The sequence below is a fragment of the Excalfactoria chinensis genome, chromosome 11 (assembly GCF_039878825.1).
Source record: "Excalfactoria chinensis isolate bCotChi1 chromosome 11, bCotChi1.hap2, whole genome shotgun sequence".
Lineage (NCBI taxonomy): Eukaryota > Metazoa > Chordata > Aves > Galliformes > Phasianidae > Excalfactoria > Excalfactoria chinensis.
Window position 1 is genome coordinate 1,783,797 of NC_092835.1, and position 26,478 is coordinate 1,810,274.

Sequence of the window (26,478 nt, forward strand, 5' to 3'; positions counted from 1 at the left end):
TTATTTCTTGAAACCTGAAGGTTTTATGCATGTGGTGGTCAATGACAATGCAATAACATTGATAGCTCCATACCAGAGGGGTGTAATGGAATACAAAGGAGCAGAGGCAATCTGGGGGAGGGCATCACTACAGGTGAATGGCACCAGATACTGCACCGCCATTGGGAAGAGCCCTGGAATGTCCCCATATTACACAGATGAGGAAGATTCTGCACGAGTCCCAGCTTCTTTTCTTTCCTACATCTGAGATAACTATGAGAACAGGACTGTCATAACAGGCTCTTAAAATAACATATTAGAAGAAAGGCTTTTCTATATACAGTGTATCCACAATCAGCTTAATGGTTTTCTTTTGCTACGCTACAAAAATATTATCAGACCAAATCTTCGAAGCAGCGAGTTTGTTTTACAACTCTTTCTTTCCCCCCAGAGTATTTATTGCTCTGACAACTGACTTTTACGCTACATGGTAACATAAAACACATTAACATTTCACACACAGTAGCATTCAGTACAACGAGGCTTTCAAAGCCTTCAAGTGGAGGAAGCTGTAATAAAAATATTTAAGAAGTGCTGTCACTCTGCTTCTGCTGTAGATAATTTTCTTACAAGACGTTATGCTTTGTTTAAATAAAGGCTTGCAGGGCCTCGTCCTGCTCAGAGATGGCTGATGTAGTTCGATTTTAAGCACAACCAACGTAACAGGAAGCTGGTTTTCATAACTTTTTCATACTTCTTAATACCCCCAAGATTAGTCTGAGGACAGAACGCTGCTTTCACAAGCCTGGGCTTTATTCAATCATACAAAAATGTTAATGGAAACGTTCTTTAATAAAATTATCCATTTGGTGCTGTTCTTTCTGCGTGTCTGCAAATGTTTGTGGAAGAACACAATTTTGAGCCTAAGTCTGAACATGGGGATTGGAAATGAATTCAATGCCACCAAGAGTGTATTTACTTATTTGTTGAAAAGTTCAGTTGCTTAACAATTCAACTGAACAGCTGTCATTATGTCAACAATCTGCAAATGTGTAACTACAACCAGGGGACTAATGGAATAGCTCAGTAAAACACAACGGGTACGTGCCTCTGGTACCTACTGGATACCTTGCATTTGACAAGCAGCTAGCAAGCCAAAATGCATCAGTTCTTAAATACAGACCTGTTGGCCACCATGCAATTCCAGTACTTCCCACACTGCTGTACAGCATTCAGGACTGGGTTAAGCAACTCTGGGCCTGGTATGAGAAACTTCAATGGCAGTCAAATAGAAATGGTGTGGCCTGGTGTCAAGTTTGACACCTGCTCATGCTTTCCATGGGCAGTGACTTTGTCATGATCACCTCAAGTGGTGATTCTGTATTCCCATTGTCCTGCTGCAAAACTCAACAGCTGAGTTAAGGCCCAGCATCAACACATACCGGGATATCCAAATACGTGAGCCTTCCTTGAGATGAGCATACATGTACAGTTATATAGTGTCTATATATGAAGATAGATATGCATGCACACAAGTGTAAAGCACCAATATATTACACGCACATAGAGAAATGCATTTTTAACTTTATAAACCATCTTTTGCTCACAGATGCCAGAAGTTATTAAGCTGTTCAGAAAGGAACAGAAGATAAGGACTGAATGCCATCATGCTGTATATATCCTGCATGGCCCATCATAAATAGTTTTCACATCGACTTCACTGCAGCAACCACAGTTGGCTCAATTTTTTGTGTGTGATTTTTTTTCCCCCCTTTTCTTCTCATTAGGAATAAAGAAGAGGATTGAAATGTGTCTAAGAACAAAAACATCCTTTATAATCACTGCTACTCTCCAAATATCTGACCAGACAAAAGCAATATTTATCCGCTTTTAAACATCCCCCATTAAAAACAAACACAAACATGAATAGCACACAGCTTGAATAGAGGATATGTCAGCGGCTATAAATCACCATCATGTAAACTATCTGGCTTTGCATGTACAACTTTGATATGTTAGAGAATCCCTGGCACAGAGAAGCCATACAGCTGAACTCATGCTGTGAAATGCCTGGACATCAGCTGGGCAGTACACAGTGCTGCTACTGAGTGCACTCCTATGGCAACCCCAAAGCATCCTCATGGAGATGAGAGTTTTGAGCTACCCAGGGAACAGCACTGCTGCCCTGGCCATTCCTCACTGCTTATGCTGTGATAAAGGAGGATAAAAAACCCTGAAGTATTCCTTCTTCCCTACAGAATTTGTTTCTTCCTGTTTTCACTAGACTTCATATTTACCAGTTGAGCATCTGTGTTCTCATTTTGGAAGGAAATGGAGGAGGAACAGATTCTGCAGTTGGTGGGATTTAAGCTAAGCCTCTTCACTTGTGGATTGCCATTCCAAAGTGCTTCACTTCCCTGTGGGCTCCACATTTCTGCTTACAGCCTAGGATGTGTTCTCTTATCTCCTTGATACGTAGTGCTAGCAGGGAAAGGTTAATGGGCAAATGAAGAAAAGCACACTTTAAAAGCAAGAAAAAAAGGGGGGGAAAAAATACACCATTACCCAGGAATACAACTCTATGCCGTAAACCATTATCTCAACCTGGCTCATCCAGTGCTAAACGGCTCCAGTTCTGCAGAACTGCTTTGAAGATTTGGCCGTGACATCTGTTTTCACATGTGACATCTTGGCACAGCTGAGCACTTCAGCCCAAATCTACATGTAAATCCCAAAGTCACGGGCCTAACTAATAATTCCAACATGGAAAACTGCGATAACAGCTTTAACAATCTTAAGAGAAATTAAAAGAAAGGGAGTGAAGGCACTCTGCAGCTAATCCGCCTCTCAAAAAACTCATTTCCTACTCTCTTCCCTCCACAGACTGCTAACAAATTTAAAATGAATATCTCACTAAATTATCATGGCAGCCACACGCACAACTTCTATCAGAAAAAGGGAGAGACAAAAGCACACATTAAGGAGTAAGCCATTGGCTCAGAGATGAGCGACCCGCTGCAGTTAATGCCTCAAGTCCAACAAAAGGGAAGAGCCAGAAGAAAATAAGGAAACAACTTCTGTCTCCATTTAACAGTCTGCTACAACTTTATGCAAGCCGTAAATCTTGCAGATACTGTAAAGCTGCTCAGTCATTTAAATGTAGAGCAATCTTAATGAGCATCCATGGGGGTGGAGGACAGAGAAGAGGCGTTCATTGGTATCTCCCTACCAGCTTCCTGATCCTATAGTCTGCAGCTCGGTTCCCCTTCAGCTCCTAAAACAAGAACAGTACATGACAATGAGTGCCAAAAACCTGTGGGGTCTATGTAAGGGCCATGGGCTCAGCCTTGTGCTCTGTCACATTTCCACTGCTAACTTTCCCTTATCATGAACAGAACAGAGAGGAAATCTGTTATCATTTTTGCATGCACAATGCAAATCAAAGCCACACACTAAGAGGACTTTTACGCACAAGAAGCAGAAAAAGCCTACAAGTTTGGACGTGTCCAAAGAGCGCAGAAGAATTCAACTCAAGAACAGCAATTCTCTTTGGATGTAAATATTTCAAAGTTATTTATTACGTGTGCAATAACTCAGTGCTCATAAAACCCACCAAACCGCAGAGTAGACGAGGTTGGAAGAGACCCCTGGAGATCACCTAATCCAATCCCCCCCTCAAACCAGGCTCAACCATTGTAGTTTGCTCAGGACTGCAACCAGCTGGAGATGGAATCTCTGCAGCCTCACTGGGCTAGCTGGTGCTGTGATCAACCACCCATAAGATTCCTCGAAAGCAAAGCAGCACAAGTCAGGTCACAGGCAGGTGAGTTTCAGACTGCTCTGTTTTATTTTAAACAAAGCAAATTAATTGCTTCTAAAAAGCACCTCTGGAAAAATCAAGAGCCCTAATTCATAGGAGAGGGAGTACAGCCGAGCAGGAGCCATGCTGATTTTGACACCATTTCAAGAACCAACACAAATACTATTTCCAATGATAGAGCTGAACCCAGGACACACGTTGAGTCATTCAATTTTTCACTGCCAAACAAAAGGATGAAGCCATTCCACACTCCTCACATAGCAACATCCAAGAAACACTGTGATACACATTGAGTTGGACTCCATGATCCTTGGGGGTCCCTTCCAGTTCAGGATATTCCATTACTCTGTGATTCAACATAGGAGAACGGTGCTCCTTTACAACATTTGAAGCAAGTGCCAATAACTTTCTGTTGATTTAAACGTATACCATTATATGAAGATATAACAGAAAGCCACCTTGCTATTATCAGATCCCAGAGAGAGGTGATGAAAATCATATTACTTCAAGCCAAACAACTGCTTTGGATTTGAGTCTTTTTTTTTCTCCTGTTGTACCTTCAGATCCCAACTTGAACAAGAGCTACAATATATTACAAGTCCGTAGTCAGAAAAACACTGCCAAACTATGGAAAAAGAGTTCATTTGGGAAACGTGGAGTTCATTCACACTCAGGCCCTCAAAATCGTATTTAATCATCACTTAATGATTAAAGTTATGATGATTAAAATCAACACTCAATGAGAACAGCTCAGCTGCATGGCAGACACTACGCATCTACTCAGTATATCTGCTGATGGCAATGGAGCATCTTCAAAAAGAAGCGTTTTCTGAATGCTATGAGAACATAAAATCATAGAACAGCCTGGGTTGAAAAGGACCACGATGACCATCTGGTTCCAACCCCCTGCTATGCGCAGGGTCACCAACCAGCAGACCAGGCTGCCCAGAGCCACATCCAGCCTGGCCTCGAATGCCTGCAGGGATGGGGCATCCACAGCCTCCTTGGGCAACCTGTTCAGTGCATCACCACCCCTCCAGAATAAGCCCTAAAACTTCCATAGGAAATGGTGACCATTTTGCTATTAATCAGAGGCTATTCCATGGGTATTCCTAATCCTTTTTTAAGCAATACTTGGAGGAATACAAATGCCTATTACACACAAAGGGGCACGGAGCAAGTACCACACAATGAAACCAATCACAGAGCACACCTAGACGCTGACCTAACAGCCTTGCTAACAATAGTGGGAAAGACAGGTTCTCAAGTAGCTGGATTCCAGACCATTTGAGGCTCACCTTAACTTGCCCCTTGAAACAAACACTACCATAAAAGCTGTCTGGGTTCATATGTAACACTTTAAAAAGCCGTACTTGACAGCTATGTTGTCATAACTGTGAAATACAGACCTCCTTTACTTCAGAGCTGTGAAATATTACTTCTCTTTCCTGCTAACTGGCAGCAGGAATTCTGCTATATCCACTATACAGTGTATTTAATAAGGAACAGATGCCTGTGAATTATGATGCTGTAATTCCATCGAGGGTTTCCAGAGATGTCAAACCACAAAGACAAAGCCTGAGCAGTTCACAGAGACACCTGAACAGACCAGGATGACTGCAGCAATGACAGTTACCTTTCCAAACAGCATGTGAATCTGTCCTTTGCCCTGCTATCTTCGATTCTTCCCTTCTGACTCAGCCCCTCATCCATCCCACCTTCCTACCTCTTCTTCCTCCAGGTGAAATCCCGCTCCCACCTGCCCTAGGAATGCAATTAGTTTCCCTGAGGACCACCTGGCTCTGAGAAGAGGGCTGTTTTCCTAACACAGCTTTCACAGCGGGTGCGAATGTAGTGGTGAATGCAGCCAATGTCTTTACAGCCTCCCAGAAAACCATGCCAGTGACATTCTCAGCAAGAGCAATGTTTTAAAGAAATTAACAAAAAACTCCATGGAACGTTTTCACGTACCATTACCAAAGGCAGCTGTTAATGCTATTGCCAGTTCTCTACTTTTGGCCGCACAGCTTATATACAGTCCTGCAAATGACATGTCAAAACGCCTCGTCTGACCTTCACCATCTTTAGGACCATATTTAGGGTCTTTGATGTATTTAGGAGCATACTTCAGACATGCAGTCACCTCTTTGCTACCCAGAGGAGCTGAGACGTGCTGTACAGTGGGAGCCCCGGGAGGCACAGAACACTGGGGAAATGCAGGAGGATGGGAGGACCAGCTCAAATCCCAGGAGCTGCCCCAGGTGCATTTGTACCCAAGGAACAAGATAACTCTGAGTGGTGTTTGTGGAACTGAGATAGGGCTAAAAGAAAACACCTGGAGGTTGCAGCTTAACGAAAGAAACAACCCACAACATATTACTTTACGGCACTCTGAAGTTAAGAGCTCCCTGAATCTGTGCTTTATGTCTCTATATTGGTCTCTCCAAAGCTCCCAACCAGGAGATTAAAGATAATATTTGTTAATAATAAATCTCAATGACAGTCAAAGTGTATGGGCTAATGAGCACAGGCCTGCAATAACCCCTTACTACTGCATTTTTACTCTAAGGAGACTGAAAATAAAAATCCCATCAACATACATATATATATATATACACACATATGGCTTATGGTTATCATTAGCTTGATTAGTTGTTTTAATTTGAAAATTTTGGATTTGATTCCCAGTTCCAGCACATAAAATTTTCCATTGAAAGCAGATTTTGGCTTTCTTAGCATGAGATACAGTGGTTAGTGTTAACATGCAACCAAAAATTTTATGCAGGCAAATAAACTTGCTTCCTTTTCTTTGGGCTCACTTCCAAAACACTGGTTTTAATATACGATGTACAAATGTCCCATAACACTGCTTTATATTAAAAGCATGAGCCAGAAACGTCCTACGAGAACACTTCTTAGCTCAGTATTTTTTTTCATTTGTTATTATTATTCGTGCCTACGCACCTATGTGGAAATACAGAATCAGCTCCGACATATTTAATTTCTACTGAGGAAAATACTTTACAGACAACATTTAGCACGTCCCCCTAAATGGGGTGAACACACTGAGGAAGGTTTATTCATTTCACTGCGACCACGAACGCCAGTTGCAGATGGAATATTCTGACCTCCTGCTTAAAGTCTATCATGGTAAATTACACACGTGATGCTGCACATTGTGAGTTGTTTCAATTAGCACACAGGACCATACGAGTAAAGTCAGTTCAGAGAACATACAAACCTCCAAAGGCAACTCTCTAATGGAATGGGATGTACTACGCTTTCCTTCCTGACAGATCCACATTTTACAACTGCTGTAGACAGTTTCCCTTCTCCCTCTCCTTCTGGTGCACAAACACGTCTTGCTTCCTTTCTTGGGTCAGCACTATGTTCCAGTCAGTGGTTTTACAGCCACAATTTGTAGAAGCAATAGATGTTCATGCTACCAGAGACCGACTACAGTACGAGCCCCAGGAGGCCACCAAGGGCCCTAAATGCACCAGAAGGTGGCTGGACTGTATTGAATCTGCAATGATTTAACTATGACTGGCTGACTCCAATTACTAAATGAACACTGCAGTCACTCCTTGAGGAGCCCTGCAGAAATATGCTTGTACTGTAATGGAGTAACAGAGATGTCTCCTTGCCAAGGATAAACAGTACTTAAACATTAATAATAATACAAAATCCACTAAAAAAATGGAGAGGGATACCATCTCCATTTATATTTCTTAGAGAAATAATCAAACTTTGAAGGTACAACATGCACCAATCACTACCACAGCTAAAGAATAAATTCTGTATTGTGATGGAATACACAGCAGTGACAGCAGAATAGCAAAGTCCTAGGCTACAAGAAGCAAGGGCTTGCTCAAATGCAACAGCCAAAGGCACGGGAATAAAAGAAGCTGCTTACCTTCAAAAGACCTCAAATACACAGAAACCACCAGCAAGATGCCCTCACCTCCACTGCCAACCCTTAAATGAGGGCTGGGAAGGGGTGGATCCCAGCCCTTCTGGTCACTCATGTACATTGCATCATGTACATCATGTACATCATGTACATCATGCACCCGAGCTCCCCTGGGTTGGCCCTGCCTTCCCACCAGGTGCTCCATCACTGCTTCAAACCCTGACTTAGCGTTTCAACTACATCTGTGCAAGGTATATTGAAAGACAATTGCAGATATAAAGAGAAAAATAACCATCAGATAAAACAGAAAACTGTCTGTTTCCATGTTCCTGGATTTTAGGGGCTTTTTCTTTACCTGAACCACTGTAAGACGACGATGAAGGCGTTCTCCTTGAGAAGCTTTTCACAGCAAGACTCTGTCCCCGCTGCTTCCGCCTCCAGGCTGTTCGGCACTTGGAGTCTATGCTCTGCTTGATTCGATACCAGTCAGACTCTGAGATCCCAAACTTATAAAAGAGATGACCTGTAATTAGAGAGAAACACAAAGGGGTGGTACCCAGTTCAGATCTGTGTTTGCAGGAGCACACAGTGCTGATGGACGCTGCCACACACACCGGGCAAACAAGGAGCTGAATGATTCAGAACAGCCTAAAGAAAAACAGTGAGAGTGAGAAACATGCCAAAGATGTACAGCGGGGTCATTTCAGCAACGGCTTCAACAATATTCACAAAACTAAGTGTGCACAGTTGTGCATTTAGAAGCATTGCTAACACAAAGCTTGCAGATGTACGCTTCTACCCATGGAAGCTGCATCTAAGGTAAGTAATACAGCAACAGAAGGATCCAGCTCTCCTAAGCCCAAACAGGAGAAAGCTTTATTTATTGCTGATAGTGCTCACGATGTGCGTGTATGACAAGCAAGAGGCCGCATAAAGTTGCATATAAAACAACCTCCTAAAACTCAATGCGGGATTCAATAGAATCCAATAAAAACACAGCACCAAATTTGAATCTTCTGAAAGCGTTACTACTGTTACTGAGTCATTTAAAGAGCCACATTCTGCACTTCCCAGCATTGGGTGCTAAGTTGCCAAACTCTTCTAAAAACACCATGTTGGTACGTTGGACTGTTTGAGTGTTCTGAAACAAAGCTGATACAAATGGAGTCCCGCTGCCAACACAAACCACGTTCGTTAGTCTGCAAACTCTGCCATCCAAATGGAAGCCTAATTGTACAAGAAGTGGTGCAAAAATACTCATTAAAGTCCAAAAAAAATTGTTCGTTTCAACATCTGGACAAAGAGATCAAAAATTGAGAAGCAAATACGTCGTATATGGATGGTTCTTTCAAGGCACTTCTCACATCATTTTGCTGTAGCCTCACAGCGGTTTACATCTTGCTTAAAGCACTCAGAACTGGGGGTGTCTGATTGGATGCTAAGGGAAATTTATAACCCTGAACTGCAGGGGGAAAAAAAAAAAAGCACTTGAAAAAGTGAAGCCAACATTTCCAAAGTGTGATGTAAACCAGAACCATCCCAGCATTCACCAACCGTTGCAATTTCAGGACTTTCTAAACCTCTCAGATTCAGATTTACAATAGTTAAAAGCCAACCCAAAGCTGCACTATTTGGTTTTGGTCAACGTGGCTGTGATTGAAGGAGCTCTTACAATTCTTGTACTCCTTTTTGTACTCATTGCTTACCATCCCCAGCACAATAAAACCACCTTTTCAACCTATTGAGTTTACAGATTTACACTGTAAGAGGACACTGAAGTACATTAGTGAAGCAGCAAAACGCTCCAGGTTTGCACAGACTGAGCTCTGCACTTTCCTTTGCATTATAACAGAGTCCTCAGAATCTGAAATTCACGGGTGCTGTTCTAACATGGCCACGAGGAACGTCCTATCCCTGCAGTCATCATCACTTTCCATTTACTTTCTGATTCCTTCAGTATAGATTTGTTCACAGAGCCACTCGAACGCACAGGAGGAAAGCACTGGCATCAAGAAGCCGGTTCCAATGCACTCTAAAAGGCTGAGGACTGATGCTTAGCAATTGACAAGGGCACCTCACTCCGAGATTGCTTTCCAGACCCTACGCTGTGTCTCCGAAATAAGGGTGGGAGTAGGGAAGGAGGAAAGCTGATCGGAATTAGCATCTGCTGCTGTGCAACAGTTTCCTTTCCATGGGTGTCAGCAAAAGGAAAGCACATACTGTACTGTAAATTGTAAGACCACACTTCCGAGTGCAATCTATTACCAATATGCACTTATCCAAAGAAATGGCTTTAAAAAATCTTTGCAGCAACGTCCAATAAAAATAGTTGCGTTTTTACTCTTGGTATGAGCTCAGCAGTGCACACGGGGTGCTTGTGCTGTCCTGCATAACACGGCCATAGGCTGTGATTAGTTTGAACAAATGTCCGTGTTTTGCTCGTCGATACATTTTAATGACTATCATCTTGTGTGCTGCTATTAGAGAAGCGACTGCATTGACTGCAGCCCTGAGAACACTCACAGTAAAGCAGTCCAGCCAGAGATTTTAACTCTTGCGATGTCAGTACGGCACATTCCAGGACATCCCTCTGTTCCAACAGAAATCAAATGCAAAACCATTTATGACCAGAGCCCCACTGAGCTGTTTGCATTAGGAGACCCAGCGCCAGCAGGACAAGAGCTTAAGAAAGATGATGAGCAGAGGTGAGACGTAAAGCATCCCAGAAGCTGCTCCGTGGGCAGAAGACAAGAAGCAACATTTGGCTTATTGACTGCAAAAGTTAATTAAAGTGATAAGAAACAGCCGTGAAAAATTGGATAGAGGGACCACTGCCTTCATGGAGAGAACACGACAACAGAGGAAAGCAGGGAAGACAGATGACAAGCTGAGGGTATAGTGAGAAAAGCAGATTTGGGACTGGAGAGAACGTCACAGAAAGGTGTATTTCTCTTCCCTTGCCCATGGAATTCCAACTCAGCCACCCAAAGGCATTAAACTGATGCAGAAGACACAGCCACTGCATGCACACCACCACTGTGTGCTCAGCCACAGCGACTGCACCTGGAAATTGGGCATAGCAAATCAGCCCTTAAGCAGCAAGATAGCTGACATCAAACTACGTGAATTACAGATGTATAAATCCATCCTGCTGGTACTCCAGCTCTAAGTGTTAACCCTATTAACAGGTCTTTAGCAATTGCCCCAGAGCTGCCTGCTGATGGCTGAGCAAGGACTAATAATGCAGCTGACAGCGGGGTGTTTCTGAAGTACACATGCACATATAAATATGATTTACCCCTAGCAGAGATCTGTCTTGAGAACATGTGCAAGCAATACTAGAGAAAGAAAGCGTGCTGCCTCGCTGCTCTCTTCCATAAGCGATCACATGCAGGAGAGCTCTCAGCCCAGCTGCTCACTCTGAATATGTCAAATACCAGAAAAGAAGTCTGAAAGGCAGGAATAAAACAAGATGCTGCAAACGAGACCTTTAACATGGGGAAGTCCCTATTAGAAAGGACAGCAACGTTTCGGTGAGAGGAGATGTGGCTTCTCTGAATGCTTGCTAGTCAAAAGCAGCACAAAGCACGGCGAGAGCACAGCTTCCCTGAGGCACATCACAGCCCTGATAAAAACATTTAGACACGTTCAGCTGTATAATTCAGCACTCTGGCAAAAAGACAACAGCATTTGGGAAGAGAGATGCATTGGGAGCAGAGAAGAGAAGGATTTGGATGGTCTGAGGATGGCTGAGAGGGGTTTTGGAGGTCTTTCCTCCAGGACAAGGGATGGCTGCAGGTAACATCCAGAACAAAGGATGTGATTGTTTTAAAGTACTAAGAGTCCGGAGCTTGCTTTCTTTGGGAACCTCACCTCCCAAATAAAGCGTTATAAAACTTCATCCAGCAAAAGCAAGGAGGGAAGCATGCGTGCATTGGGAAAATTCAACAAGCCAGCATGAAAAGCAGCAGGTGCATCACTACAGCTGGAGCCCAGCATGGGAGCACTGCACCACTTCTGGGGACACGTTTACAGAGCTTCATAGAGAACGAAAAGACGCCGTGACACCAAGTTCCAGAAAGCTTCCTGTGCAGCACAGGATCAATCTCATTGTTGCTCATCTAAGAAAAAAAAGCAATGGGAAAGATGATAAAGATGCGGTACAAACAGAAAGGTTGTCAGCAGTGGATGTCTGAAATGACCACACATCCCCACGCTGGTTTTAGGCAATGAATGTAGAAAATGTTTTGGGGGGGATTGAGGATTTTTCATAGAGGGGAAAAAGCAGAAATAATTAAGGAACAAAAATGAAATGAAAACAACGCTCCTGAGAAAGCAACCCTCTCTTTCTTAAAGGTCAGAAGTCAGGCAGCAGACAAAGCAACCCGCGGAAAACACTGGATTGTAACAGAATTTAATTAAGAGCAAATTGAAGGAGGAAGAGAAAACGTTTGGAATATCAAAACCAGACATGAAATATTCCACAGACAAAACCCGCCTCCGAAAAAACAAACTTCATGTCAACAGCTCACATTTAGATGCTGCTTCCCGTTCTCCACGAACACCAGACTTGTTTGCAGAATTAAAAGGCAAACCATCGCACCCACGGAGCTGGCAGGACTCCTTTTGCTGCCCTTCATCCTGGCATGGAACAGATTCATCCTCTTCTATTGTTGCACTTTGAAAGGCTGCAGGGAAAGCGTTCCCCCAGAGCCGCTCGCATCCACGTGCGATCCAAGCAGGCAGTGAACTGTTCTTTCCACTTTCAACTTCAACATTACTTTTCAAGTCTGCCCTTTTTAAGAGGGTTAGAATTCAATCTAACTTCAGATTCAAGTGATTAAAATCAATCGACAGAATCATTTTCTTCCTTAAGCGACAGACCCTGTGAAGAGCAAGGGCTGCAGATTTTGCCTGCACACAGAGTCACAAAAAGGGGTGATTATTTGGGGTTTTGGCCAATAAAACACATTTTTTCACGTAAGGGTCATACATTTGGAGCTCTTTTTATTAAACAAATAATGCACGGCAACAGAATCTCTCATTCAAAGTACTTGAACAACATCAAGCACCGCTGCGGTTACTTCTTCTGTCTTCAGGCTTCAGCTCTTCAGTAGGTAATCGTGCATTGAGCACACTGAAGCAATCTCTCAAAGAGTAATTGTTGGCTCATTTAGGGCTGGGAGGAGGTGGGAGTTCGATCCCCTCTGCTCAGAAGCCAACCCACCTGCACAGCTCTGAGATGTGGGGCTGGGCGGGGGGATGCCGGCACTCCCCGCTGCCTCAGTGGGTTCCTTTAACTCTTACACTCAGATCTCTCCAACAGCTATGAATTTATCACAGAGCGCAGCACGCACCCTTTCCAACACAGATTACATTCAGGGGTGCACACAAAGCAGCCTCAATCTCAACAGAAATCCTATTCTACTGCACAGAGCTAAAGGAGGATTTAGCAAACCTGCAGCAGTAACCACGAGGACTTTTAGAAGTCCAACACTAAAATCAAACTCAAGTGCTGGTGAAATCCCAACTTTTCAAAGCAAGTTCCACTGTCAGCTCCCAAAGAGAACAAACGTCCTGTTTCCCTCGGCACAGAAGACCTGCTTTAGGAGGATTTGTGCAAATAAGGTCCCGTGACAAATGGATTATTCAACAGCACTCTTCAGCTAAGTTATAATAACACATAAAAGCCGAAATGACACGTTAATCAAATCCCCTCCTGTGCGGACAACAGGAACTCTATGCTGCCGATCACATAAGGGATATCATCCTCAATGTGACAAAGTGCATAACTGCTAATTGTAGAGCTGTATTTCCACGAATACCCGCACAATGTTTACCCACAGCTGGGAAATTAAGTCTGACGTGACAAGAGAATAAGGGAATTCCTAAATATCGTGAAGGATCTTAATGTAAAGAGAGGAATGTTCGAGGTAAACACTGCAGATGTGAAAAACCAGAGTGAGTCATTGCTTTGAAACAGAAGTGTGTGATTATACAGTTTAGGGAATGAGGACTAACATTGGGGACACCAAAAATACACTCCTTCCAGGTGTGTGTTGCTCAGCGCAACTATGCTAGCTTCCAGATGCCACCGTGCTCTGGGGTTACATAAATACACGTGTCAGCCCATCAAGGAACTAAATATGTGTTCCCATGGCTCTACAAGGCAGTTGGAACAGAAGTGGGCTGGCAGATAGCAAGCCGTGCAGGCTGAGCTGACCTCATACAGTGCCCCTCTCTGCTCCATAAAGTACAGTAATGCAGCTCTAATAATTAATTACCCACATCCCAATGGCCCCAAACTCTACCGGAGCTGAGGAACGAGATGGGCTGTTCTTTAGGATAAAAATCTCTCTAACACAAATGGAAGCAGCACGTTTTTAGCTGTGTCAAGGAAACTAACGCTTCAAAACCATGTTATCTCAGCTGCTAAAACAAAACCGAGTTCAAATGAAGTCTCTGGCTGGTAGGAATCCTTCTTTTGGGATCAAAAGGGTGTGCTGTAATGTGCCACCATTAGAGAAAGGCAGAGGAATCCTTCAACTACAGTTGGCATCTAATTATGGGATGCTAATTACAGTGTTTAAGGCAACCTACAGACTACAATTGCATGCGGCTGGAACAGAGAAGAACAAGGAAGAAAGTTTCCATCTGTAACATTAATCTACCACATTTAAGGAGGAAAAAAAAATCAAATCAGGAAACAATATTTAACAGCATAAAAAGCAACCGTGCATAGAGGCTCGTGTCTGAGTCAAGAACACTACATACACACACACACACACACACATATATATTTTAGCATCTGTAACCTCAAGGTGCACTGACGTATGCTGTTCTCCAATGCAAGACCTTCTGCAGTCACACACACACACCTTATGCCTGCCTGCTAACCCTCCTCCCTGCCCCTACTTGCTGTACCAACAGCAGAACCTGTTGGATTTACTCAAGCCAGAGCTATCAGCACGCAAACGATGACATCTAGTGGAGCAGCGAATGCACCAGCCTGAGGAGGACGGCTGCACACATATCTATCGTGCACCACTGCTCCAACTCCATCTCTGCTGCTCAGGGTTTGTGGGGTGCACAACCAGGATCTGCTCTCACATGGGAGGGGGGCAATCCCTGAGTATGGCAGTGTTCCTCCTTGTACAGGATTTCCATGCTGTGTGTTCGATCACAGTGCTCTGATGGTGACACAATATTAACAGCTGGCCATACGTAAGCATCTAATCACAGAACGGCTTCAGTTGAAAAGGACCACAAAAGGACCCGGGTTCGAATCCCCCCTGTGGCGCAAGTGGATAACTGCCGCTCTGCTACACTAGAGGGCTCGAATCCCGGGAGTTGGACTCGATGATCTCTAAGGTCCCTTCCAACTCGCACGATACTATGATACTATGATATGATACAATGATCATCTGGTTTCAACCCCCTGCTATGTGCAGGGTCACCAACCAGCAGCCCAGTCTGCCCAGAGCCACATCCAGCCTGGCCTCGAATGCCTGCAGGGATGGGGCATCCACAGCCTCCTTGGGCAACCTGTTCCAGTGCGTCACCACCCTCTGCATGAAAAACTTCCTCCTCAGATCCAACCTAAACCTGCCCTGTCTCAGTTTCAAACCATTCCCCTTGTCCTATCAATATCTACCCTCGTAAACAGCCATTGCCCCTCCTGTTTAATAACCAGAGTGTACTTATCAAGAACATTAAGCACCTAGCTCTTTAATTAAGTTTAACTCCAAATGAACAAACCCAACAAGAAAATAATTCTAGACCAAATCAGAGCCTTTATACTCTGTATACTCTGCTATCTTCCTGCTACTCTTCCCCAGTTACATGAAAGTTACTCCACAGTGACAATACAAGATATAACCACTTCTCTTTTCCCCCCCAGCTTTGAAAGAAAACAGATTCCCTGCTCTGAAAAACATCTCACAAATCTGAAGGCGCAGCAAATGAAACGAAATACTTTGGGGGATAAAAACAAAACAAAACAAACCCAAACCCACAACAGAAGATCTATGTTTCATTTCCTCCCAGAATGTAGATATTCATGCAACATTCGGGTCACAGTATGAAAGTGAAATTGCATATTTCATATATCTATAGCTGAAAATCGCAATGGTGGCAGCGTTCCATACAGACTATACAAGCATTTTCATCTGAAACATCTTCATGAAGATTAGGACCTCAAGGACGCCAACCCTGTCCCTACCGATCCCCCTTCCAAATCAAAGACCTCACGTGCTCACCTTCCTGCGCAATAAAAATGCACACGTGCTTTTGAGGCTTCCAATACATTCACCTTCCAGTTTGGCACATTGGAAATGTCAGAGTTCATTTACAATCAGACTGAGCAAGCAAAGATCCTCCTATTCTTTTTAGTCCCTCTTTGGGGAGAACCGCTCCCGCACGGCGCGCCAGCCTTCATTCTGCTTTGGAGCAGAACGTACCTGGGTATACGATGTGTTTATTGCCAAGAGATTGACTTACTGATTGAAATCAAAGTTTGATGCTGAAAACAAATGGAATCGCCCCATTTGAAGCAATAACGTGTGATCGAAACAAACAGCCCTGATGTGAAGGAGCCGCGGCCAACGATCACACATCAGGTCACTTCTGATCTCCGCAGCTTTGAAGAGAAATTGATTCAACAGGCGTTTATTTTTTACACAGCGGCACAATTCAACCCGACAGAACCCGCAGATGGAAAAAAAAGAAGAGAGCGGAGGGTTTTGCTTTCAGCCTCCCCTCCTGAGCCACCCCGTTACATAACCCCTCGCCGCGGTGCCTCAGGATCCCATCTGGATGGCAGTCACCGCCCCACGTGCCGCCAAGAAAAACTCACTTAGGAATCAACAACAAAAATTTCTCCCCTTCCGAAGGAGTTTGTGGGTTTGGAAAGGGCTGGCATGACAGAAACCTGAACGCTGCGGGAATTTATTTACATTTTACTCGCGGTCCGCTTGAGGCATCTCCCCATACTGCTTTGTAACCCTTTGGAAACGAAGGAAAGTTCAAAGCGGAGGAGGAAAAACCCCTCAACTTTCTGGAATTCCTTTGTGAGATATTGTGGACCCAGGGCGATGTGTGTTATGTCTGTGCTGACCCACCTGAATGCGCTGGCTGGGCTGCTTTTGCTCTCACCATCTCATGGATCAAATGCATTACAACTCTTACTGCTCGTGTCTTCTAAAACCACATTGCTAAAGTTCAGTTTTCCCATTCGACAGTCTTCAAGAGTAAAACTATTTCTTCTCTAAAGGCTGCTGAGAGTTTGTCAGTGGAACTTAGCCAAAAAAGGATGCTGTATATTGAAATTATCTAGGATAATCCCACTGTATTTCATCTATGCACGGACTGAGCCCAAGCGATGCTGGGGAGATGCCGGCCAATGGTATAGGCAGCGAAAGCAAGGAATGCTCCTGGCTCAGACCCCAGAGGGGCACCTGCCCTGCTGACAGCTGTAACCCTGCAGGAAGGTCCATAAATCAGTCCAAAGAAAACAGTGATCAGCACAGTGCGATGCAGAGGTCTTCCCTTTCACTTGAAACTCCATAGCCAGGATGGATCCGCAGGGCTGATGGGGAAGATCCTCGGTCTTTGCTGTCAGTGCTAAGCAGGAAGGGCCCAACCCTTCTTGCTGATGTCACTGTTTGGGGATTCTTCCTTCAGGAACCTGCAATGGTGTCTGAAATCCACCTAAGAATCCCTTGGTTTTCGTTCTGTAGCTATAATGCAAATAAATTATCATATAAATTATCAAATGCTCACACTGAGCATTTCTTTCTAACTAATGACACAATTTTGACCCTTTTTACATTATACCCTCTCAAAGCAATGTCTGAAATCACCAAGGAAATTCCTTTTACATTCATAGACTGATCTGTTTCAGCAGAGAGCAGGGCACTTCAGCACGTACACTAAGTCTGGCCAAAGCGCAGAAGCATTAGCAGGATGGAACAATCACGTTTAGGCCATAAAGAGATGGTCCAAGTGACCTCATGTATTAGTTTTCTTCTTTCTCTAGAGCCCAGGAACTCACACATGCTTGACAGCACATCATGCACAATCAAGCTACATGCAGTCACAGCTACAACTGACAGGCTAGGCAGTTGGAAATGGAAAACTAAATTCATGGCTTTTACAAATGCAGGAACCACATGAGAAGTGTGAGATGGAGAGAGAAAACACTCTGCAAACAATTTATTTCTTCTTCCCCCAAAACTGCCACCTTTTTTTTCAGCTTACTGAACAGTAACTGGCTAGGAAAGTAATTGAAATACACATAAGTGCCCAGGAAAGAAGAAAACAACAGCCAGCAGTAAATTACAGTGCTTACATAAAGTCAGTAAGCAAGGGCCAGCATTGATGCCATTTATGAGAACTGCGGTGCTGAGATAAACTCGATGGGTTCTCATATTATCTTCTTGCCTAGCCTCAAAAGAGGTTATCACTTCCCTCCATGTGGCAGCGCTTAATTGATTCACAAAGCAGCAGCTATTTGGTACTGAAGCCAGACTTCTGCAGCTCTCAGGAAGACAACGTGTTTGCAACAAGCAGCACTGCTGCATCAAGGCCTTTCCCAAGGGTGCTGTACCAAAATAAAGAATGCTTTCTGAATATCATAAAAGCGTAACAAATGTTTTCTTCCCCTTCTTTTCACTCAGAGATGTGCTGAGCTCTCGGACTCTGCATCTCACTCTCTGCTTGAGGGATGAGATAGCTCAGCAACTCTGCAGACTCTTCCTGCTCTCTTCCCGAGCCATCACAGAAAGAACCAAAAGCGGCTCTTCTGGGCTTGTCTGATGGACGTGGTGCCCTTAGTGAGACTCAGAGCAGAGGCTTGGAATAGCACTCAGCTCAGGAGAATCTGCTTCAGCTCCCCCATCTGCCACAGGCATGATGCTGCAGATTTGGGCTAATCCTTGTTTACTTATATTCAACCCTTAGAACTGTAAAATGGGGGTTTGTCCTACCTCTAAACCATGATCTGACAGTCAAGAAATGAACTGCAATATCTAATAACACCCCTGTCCTCAAAGAAACGGGCTGAAGTCAGTTAATATTTCCAAACTTCTCCATAGGATTTATTACTAGGAGAAGAAAATGTTGGCAAAAAGTATTTCCAGGGACCACAGGATTAGCTCATCCATGTGGACACAAACCACACAACTTCTTCCCTGAATGCTATAGCTTCTAAGATCAGATAACGTCCTATATAACAAAGAAACAGAAGAATGGGTTAAACAGAAAGCTGATATCAGAGATCCTGATGGAATCCACCATGGATCTGTGTGTCTCCAGTTGCTCATAACCAGGACTTGGAGCAATCCATGTTGCAGTTATGTGCAACACTGTGTTGTGTCACTGTATATATGCCGTATATTCTAGGGCAATATTTCAACATGAGACACACATGAAGCCCAGGTAATGAGAGGAAGACAGAGTGCAAAAGAAGCTTAAAGAGATCAGGAAGGAGAATGGAGACTAAAAAGTGCAATTTATAAAAACACTGTAATAAAGTGGAAAAAAAAAAAAGCAAAGGCATCCTGCATTGGTAGAATACACTGCGAGTAACTGCAATGCTGATAGAAAACATTCCCTGTAATGACAAAAGTCTGATGCATCTCCTAAGGCAGATCCACCACTGAGAAATATTAGAGCTAACAGCTTGCCTATGAGATGCAACTTCTTACCTTTCCTCCAACATGTAAAAGCATGATGATGCTGGTGGAGGATGGAACATAGGCATCCTGTGCTTGTTTATTACCCCGCACTGTTATTAAGACCAAAATCTTCATTAAAGGCCAATGAGAAGTGAAGACATGAGTGAATTACTGTGACCAGCAGATTCTCCAGGACAGGCTTTAAGCTGCTGAAACTGGCCCAACGTGCACTATGTGCACAAGTACGTGGATACAAATACACGCATTCTGCTCCATGCAGCACACTCTACACAAGCAGGAGTCAAATGTGTTTCCTATTAAACAGATGTGGGTGGTCTGCTTCTCCATCTGAAGCAGTACCGTGTTGATTAATTTTGTAAAGCAACACAGTGCTTAATTCTATCTGAACAGCTCTCTGAAGAGCTCTCTCCTATCGAAGTGTATTAATATCTTTCAGCTAGTAAAATATAAAGATGAAATAAGCGTTAACCCATGAACTGAAGGTTAATGCAATTCACTCTACAAAGCAATCCTGGAAGCAGACAGGGAAATTCAGCAGAACAATACTGAACCGACAAGGGCTGCAGGCAGACATAACCACAGGGATCCTATTAGGAGGACTCTTGGTGTCCGTCAACACAGCAGAACATAAGGGCACAGCTCTCCCTTCACACCGTTAGTGAATCTACACCTCTTCCTTCCACCCAGCCCCTCGTTTTGCATTTCATTTGTAGATACTGACCATTTTTCCTCTTGTCAAATTTGGCCAAAATCGACAACTATGTTAAAAACTGACAGGTGAGAGCCTGCAGAAACAAGTGTGCAGATGTGAGAGAGTCACAGAACTGAAGCACTAACAGCAAATGGGGGATAACTCCTGTTACTTCCCTTCCATTCTAGTATTCCTGTTTTATACAGTGAGGACTACTGGCAGTGGTGGTGATCTTCAAAGGGCTAAACCTGAACACTGTGTTACACGCTGCAAGTTAGAACTGCTGATGTCCTTGTATTTCGTGAGAAAACATCTATGTTTTCAGCTAATGAGCTACTTAATGACACACAGTGCCTTTAAGTCATTTTGGTTCCTTGCCTAAAAACTTTTCTCACTACCGCTGCCACCCCACAAGCACATTTATACCACAAATGAAAATGAATACTTCCAAAGATAAACTTCCATCTCCCTGCGGTGAACCTTATGCAGCACACCAAGAATTCTTCATCAACATGCGTCCATTCGTTCTCTATGGCTTCCGCACATTAGTCAAAGTATTTTCTATTGAATACAGATTCGGATGCCTTCTTTCCCTTCAAGGAAGGAGAAAAGAAGAAATAAATAGCTTTCCACTGACAAAACTTAAAGAAACCTGAGACAAAAGGAATGATATAATCCTTTACACACTGGCTTGGGCATTGCTAGCTAGGATTGGCAAAAGCAAGGCTGATGACATTAGATTTTAACAGAAGTTTAAAATAATGCATCAAAGTAGTACAGCTCGGAGCACAAGCAAACCACACAGTCAGGATAACAACATAACTTTGTTCCCATGCCAGCACCACACTCAGGTTTTGGTAGGATTTATGCAACAACGCATCATAGAATCATGGCATGATAAAATGACTTGGGTTAGAAGGGACCTCAAGGATCATGAAGCCCCAACCCTCTGCCCCCCCCACTACAGGCAGGGCCACCAACCTCCACATTGAATACCAGCCCAGGCTGCCCAGGGCCCCATCCAACCTGGCCTCAAACACCTCCAGGGATGGACGGGGCATCCACAACCTCTCTGGGCAGCTGTTCCAGCACCTCACCACTCTCAGAGTAAAGAGCTTCCCCCTGTCATCCAACCTAAACCTTCCCCCCTTCAACTTCAAACCGTTTCCCCTTGTCCCGCTGTTATCAGCCCGTTCCAAGAGTTGACTCCCCTCCTGTTTGTAGGCTCCCTTTAGGTACTGAAAGGCTGCAATGAGGTCACCCTGCAGCCTTTTCTTCTCCAGGCTGAACAATCCCAGCTCCCTCAGCCTGTCATCAATAACATCACCAATAAGAACCAGATGGGCTCTGGAGCAGCACTGCCAAGCAGGCACGACGTGCCGGGGCTCTTCTCACCACCCCTCTGACAAATAGAAGGATGAAATCCTGGCACAGCTGAACTCGACAGGAGTTGTACAACACGGCCAGAACCTCATCCTCAAACATTATGAGGCATTTATCCATATGCTCTCTCACATCACAGCAAATTCATTATCTGCCTACCGAAACCGAATTGCAATTTAAATGAATTATTGGTAGTGATAACATAACATGAAATCGTTGTTTGTGGGCCAGTGTTGTTCCTAGTAAATTTATTGCTTCATAAAGTTTACATGAATTCTCTTTAGTTGTCGCTAGAGATGCAAATCTCAACAGCCATTAACATCCAGGCACCCAAAACAACAAACTGTGGGCAGGTTCATGCAGGGCACAGCTGCTTCCAGTTGGTTACCCATTGGCTCCCAAAAGAAAGCAACGCAGCAGTCAGTGTGCAAAAGGAGCTTTCAGAACTGTGCTTATGGCACAATGCACACAAACCCAGCTGCTCCTGTGCCCATCACTCAGAACGCTGCTGCTTATGGCCAACTGTTGGTTACAGTCCTGCCGCTGCAAACCACATGCCTCTAGCATTTGGTCACACACATCCCTTCCCAACGTTCACTCTTTCAAATCTATCCAGGTTTAAAAAACAACGTAACACGATCATTTGCACTGATGAGATCAACAGATAAAAAGGTTTAGGAGATCCAAATTCCTTTGGATCATAATCTCTCCTACAAATACAGATTTAATGTGATTGCAATACAAACCTGACATCATCTGCTTCAGGTACACAAAAAGACAATTGGCCTAATGCAGCAAACTGAATGGTTATTGCCTATTACCATCCCCGAGATAGCCAGAAAACTACCAGAAATGAAAGCAGGTCAATAGGAGTTTATTTCTTGGCTCAGTTTAGAGTACAGAAAGCAGTATCATCACCAAACACTCTTCTGCGTAACTATTAAACCCATTGCCCTAACAGAAGCACAAAAACAAAACATCAAATTCTTCAAACAGCACTAGAAATAAGCTCTCTCTGGCTATGTTCTTAAGCCTTAATTGGCATTTCAAATTGGCAATGGCATACAAAACATTGCAGTGTAACAAATTATTCCTTCCCTACTAATCCACGGCTGACCTACATAAGGTCTGACGATAAAGAGTGAGCTCTAGTTCAACGAGTCAAGTTGGTCATTTTCAGACACACTCAGTTCTACAGTCATGTTTAAAGCTCTGCTTCCTCTACACAGCATATATAGCAAGGCATCACACAGGAGCTGAAGCACCATATCAGATGCACGTCTGCAAGGCCTTCACCTGCTTCATTTGCAGTAAAATGTTTACACAACAGCACAAGGAAGAGACTTGGCTGCCTTCAATAATGTATTCACCACGTAATCCCCTACTAGAAGCCACTGTATCAGAGTGAGATGCATATACCCAGATTCCTCTTCACTCCTAACTAGGGGCTATGCTTACTATGTTCTATATGCAAAACACTTTTAATGCCTTTCACACTGTCAAAAACTGCATCTGCAATGTAAGTAATATCTGTTTGTTAATGCATAATAGCTTTAATTACCAAAAACACTCACATGCTGCAGCAGCCAGCAGTACATCAGCACGGTGTGAACCCTTGCTGCGAATCCACAGGCTTTATGACACTTAATCTCTCCTTAAAAGAGATGGCAATTTTTTTTCCATCTCAACATCAGAGTAACTTTTGAAATAATACACACAAATGAGAAGTGAAAACCTGAGATGAAAGCCTATTATTTTGAACACGTGAGCGGTATTTAAGTGCCCCCTGTTCATTGCAGGGGAGTTGGACTAGATGACCTCTCAGAGTCCCTTCCAACTCAAGAGATTCTACGGCTCTATGAATATCTAAATAAATAACTTGTTTCCTTTTATGATCTCTTCCAATTTAGCCAAAGATCAATTGCTACACTTGGTGTGCTCGCAGCTTCTAGCTGCAATAAAATCTCAATTCAGATTTTGATATTGAGGCATTTCTGGCCCACAACAAGCTAACTTCAAGCAGTCCATTATGATTCCTTCATAAGCAACAGATAAAAAGCCATTTGTCTGGCAACACGCTCCATTCTCCTAGTTGCACCACATTCTGTAAGTGGCCCACAGTTGCAGTATAAACTGGGAACTTTCAGTATTATACTCACAGCGGATTCCATATATCATGAGAGGATCGAGCTGCTTCTTGCCATGCTTCCCCTGGCCTGAAAGGTTGGAGATGGCCTGAATTTCCCGATGGAAGAGATAATCGAGCAACGTCAGTGCCATCTTCTCGGCTGTGCGGCAGTTGGTGCTGATGTGCAGCATGTCAGCAGGGGTGATGGGGCAACGGACCCGCATCTCAGGGTTATTTTCATCTCCAAGCCATGTCCCGTTGGGGTAATCCTCTAGAAAGAGATTGTAGAAATCATTATCATGACCAGGAATGAAAGAGTCAGGTTCAGGTAGCAGCCGACATTTAAGTTCTTTCTGTTTTCTTTGTATTCCCCATAAGCTTCTTTCAGGTCTAGAATGACTGTGATAGGCTCGTGGCATTTGTTGTGGATAAAAAGTTAATTCTCAAATCCACATCAACAGTGAGCAAAGCAATTACCTTTAACATCCTGTTCTACAGAAGGAACCCAGTGCAATTAGTCCAAACGTCTGATTCACTCACATAGCTCTGAAAAGTGTCTCATGTTAGAAACCAACAGCTGAAAGTACCCTGTGTTCACAGTACTCATTTTTTATCAAGTCAGTCATTCCCTAAACATGAATTACTACAACCCCATAATATCCTCAAAGTATAGCTAATTCCAGCAAGCTAGCAGCTTTGAACCACATTTTTTCCCCCAAAGCATCAGATTAAAACGAGTCTAAGCAAGAAATTATACTCAATAGCGGTCAGTAACTTATCTGATCGCTTACAAAAACAGTATTTTAAGCAACAGCAATCACTCAAAATGGAGCCAGAGATCCCAATCAAAATTTTGTCTCTTCCCTCAAATTTACTGGCCAGCATTCTATGTTATTTCCTAAGAACACGGCTTACCAAGGAATAGTCCCAGCACAAAGATAATACATTAATCATTAGTCAGCTCCCCAGCGCATCTTCCCTTCTAGTCAAGGCTGAGGTCACCTAACTTCTCTGTCTACACACACACTTCTCCTTATACATATCTGCAGAAGACATTAGACTTTGCCACACTGTCTCAGTTTGAAGGAGTTCAAACTCCTATTCACCTTAAGAGAAATACTAAGCTTTCAGTGTAAACCAATCTTTGGTAATGCCAAGTGTTTGTGGATATGAGATTAACAAGGAACTAGAACAGAGCTCAGAGGGATGACCAACCACTCGCGGAGGATGGGATGCAACACATGACAGAGGGCAAGATGCTCATTCCAAATGAAAACAGAACAAATGTTGACAACATCAGCAGGAACTGGAAAAACAACCAGCATTCATTGACAGGGGTCATTTGATTTCTGGGTTTGCTCTTAGTAGAGTAAAACACAAAGCTTTCTGACTTAGGAATGCCTTGCTTCTCCTGCTCTAGAGCATTACAGAATCTTCCCACTGTTTCACATAACCTCAGAATGGTAAAAATGAGAAAGACAGTCAATTATATGATTTATTCCACATTAAATGCCTTTGAAATGGTGCTTTATGGCATATACAAAGTCATGAAGTCCTGTCTGCCATAATCCCTTTAGTCAATAACGTGACAGGAGTCCAATAGATCAGCACTCTTTGTATTGAACCCCAAGCAATCAGCAGCCTCCCTTCTAACAACCGGTACACGTTGTCAGCCTGCATTTCACCAGACTGTAAGCCATGAAGATACGCAGTAAAACCTAACATGAAAGCAGCTCCAACACGAAGAACACTTTTACAATACGACCTTCAGGTTGGGTCATACCACTGCTGTCAGCTGTAATTTCATTGCAGTGAATAACGACAGCATGGAGCAAACGTTCGATTGTGCAATAGTGATGTATCATTACAAACAACAGATTATCAAATATAGTAATATCTAAGGAAAAATACTTATCACTGACATATGGAGCAGCTAGCCCATCAAATTTATTTCTGATGAAATCAGAACTTCGTGCTCTGTTCTGAATATATTGTTATATGCCCCTTTTTATTCATATGTATATCAAATAACCCATATATATATATACGTTTTTTACTTGTACCTAAACTATGTCATAAAGCACACGGGTGGTTTTCTGTCCACGGCACCAGGTGCCATCTGAAAAATAAGGTGGTTCAGATTAATTACGACTTGTTTTGAATGCCACTGTGTCTGGCCTCACCACAAGTCTGGTTAACATTATCAGGGAAAATAACATTCTGTTCCTGAAGACAAATGGAGTGTTTGATAAAAATTTGGACAGAGCTGGCAAAGCAAAAGATGTCATAGGAGAGATGGGGATGTTTTTCAAAGGAAAGCCTAGGAAGCAAAAGGAAGGTGCTACACGCCTTCCAAATCTTACTACCTTACCAGTTCACACTATTACCAATTAGGTGTAAGTAATTAATATAGTGGGAAAACCTTTCATCTGTACTCTTGCTATCAGCCTGCACCAACCAAAGATTTGTATTGATTTGCAAAATCATCACTCGTGTGGTTTTGTCTTTTTTCTTTACTGGCACCAAGTCCAGAACATACTGTTTTCACCACATGCAACTGTCCTTTTATTGCTAGCAGCCTGCAAAAAAGACACTGCCTTGTTATTCTGACCTATGAACACCAGCCCCGCATGAAATTCTCTCTTGTATTTCCATCCTGCTTTAAAAAGTTCGACTGAAAGCTTCCTTTTGTCTGCAGAAATACAAGGAATCATTAAAGAGAAATGATGTGTATGAAACTACCGGCGGTCTTTACATACATCCACTCAATGTTGACGCCAACGCTTCCATTCGGTCCAATCTAAACTGGTTTGAATGTGCTATATTAATTCATTCCCTGCAGTCTTCTAAATGAAATTCTTCCTGTCA

The 26,478-nt window shown here is 43.3% G+C and overlaps 1 protein-coding gene across 7 annotated transcripts in view; it reads right to left on the bottom strand.

Moving 5' to 3' along the window:
- Positions 1-26,478, bottom strand: part of BANP (BTG3 associated nuclear protein) — a 115,989-nt gene that overhangs the window by 57,727 nt on the left and 31,784 nt on the right. For all 7 annotated transcript variants that reach the window (XM_072346739.1, XM_072346736.1, XM_072346735.1 and 4 more), the window contains 2 exons: positions 23,642-23,881; positions 8,068-8,235 (listed from right to left, as the gene is read on the bottom strand). In XM_072346739.1, coding sequence (XP_072202840.1) covers positions 8,068-8,235; positions 23,642-23,881 — 408 coding nt within the window. The remainder of the gene's footprint in view (positions 1-8,067; positions 8,236-23,641; positions 23,882-26,478) is intronic.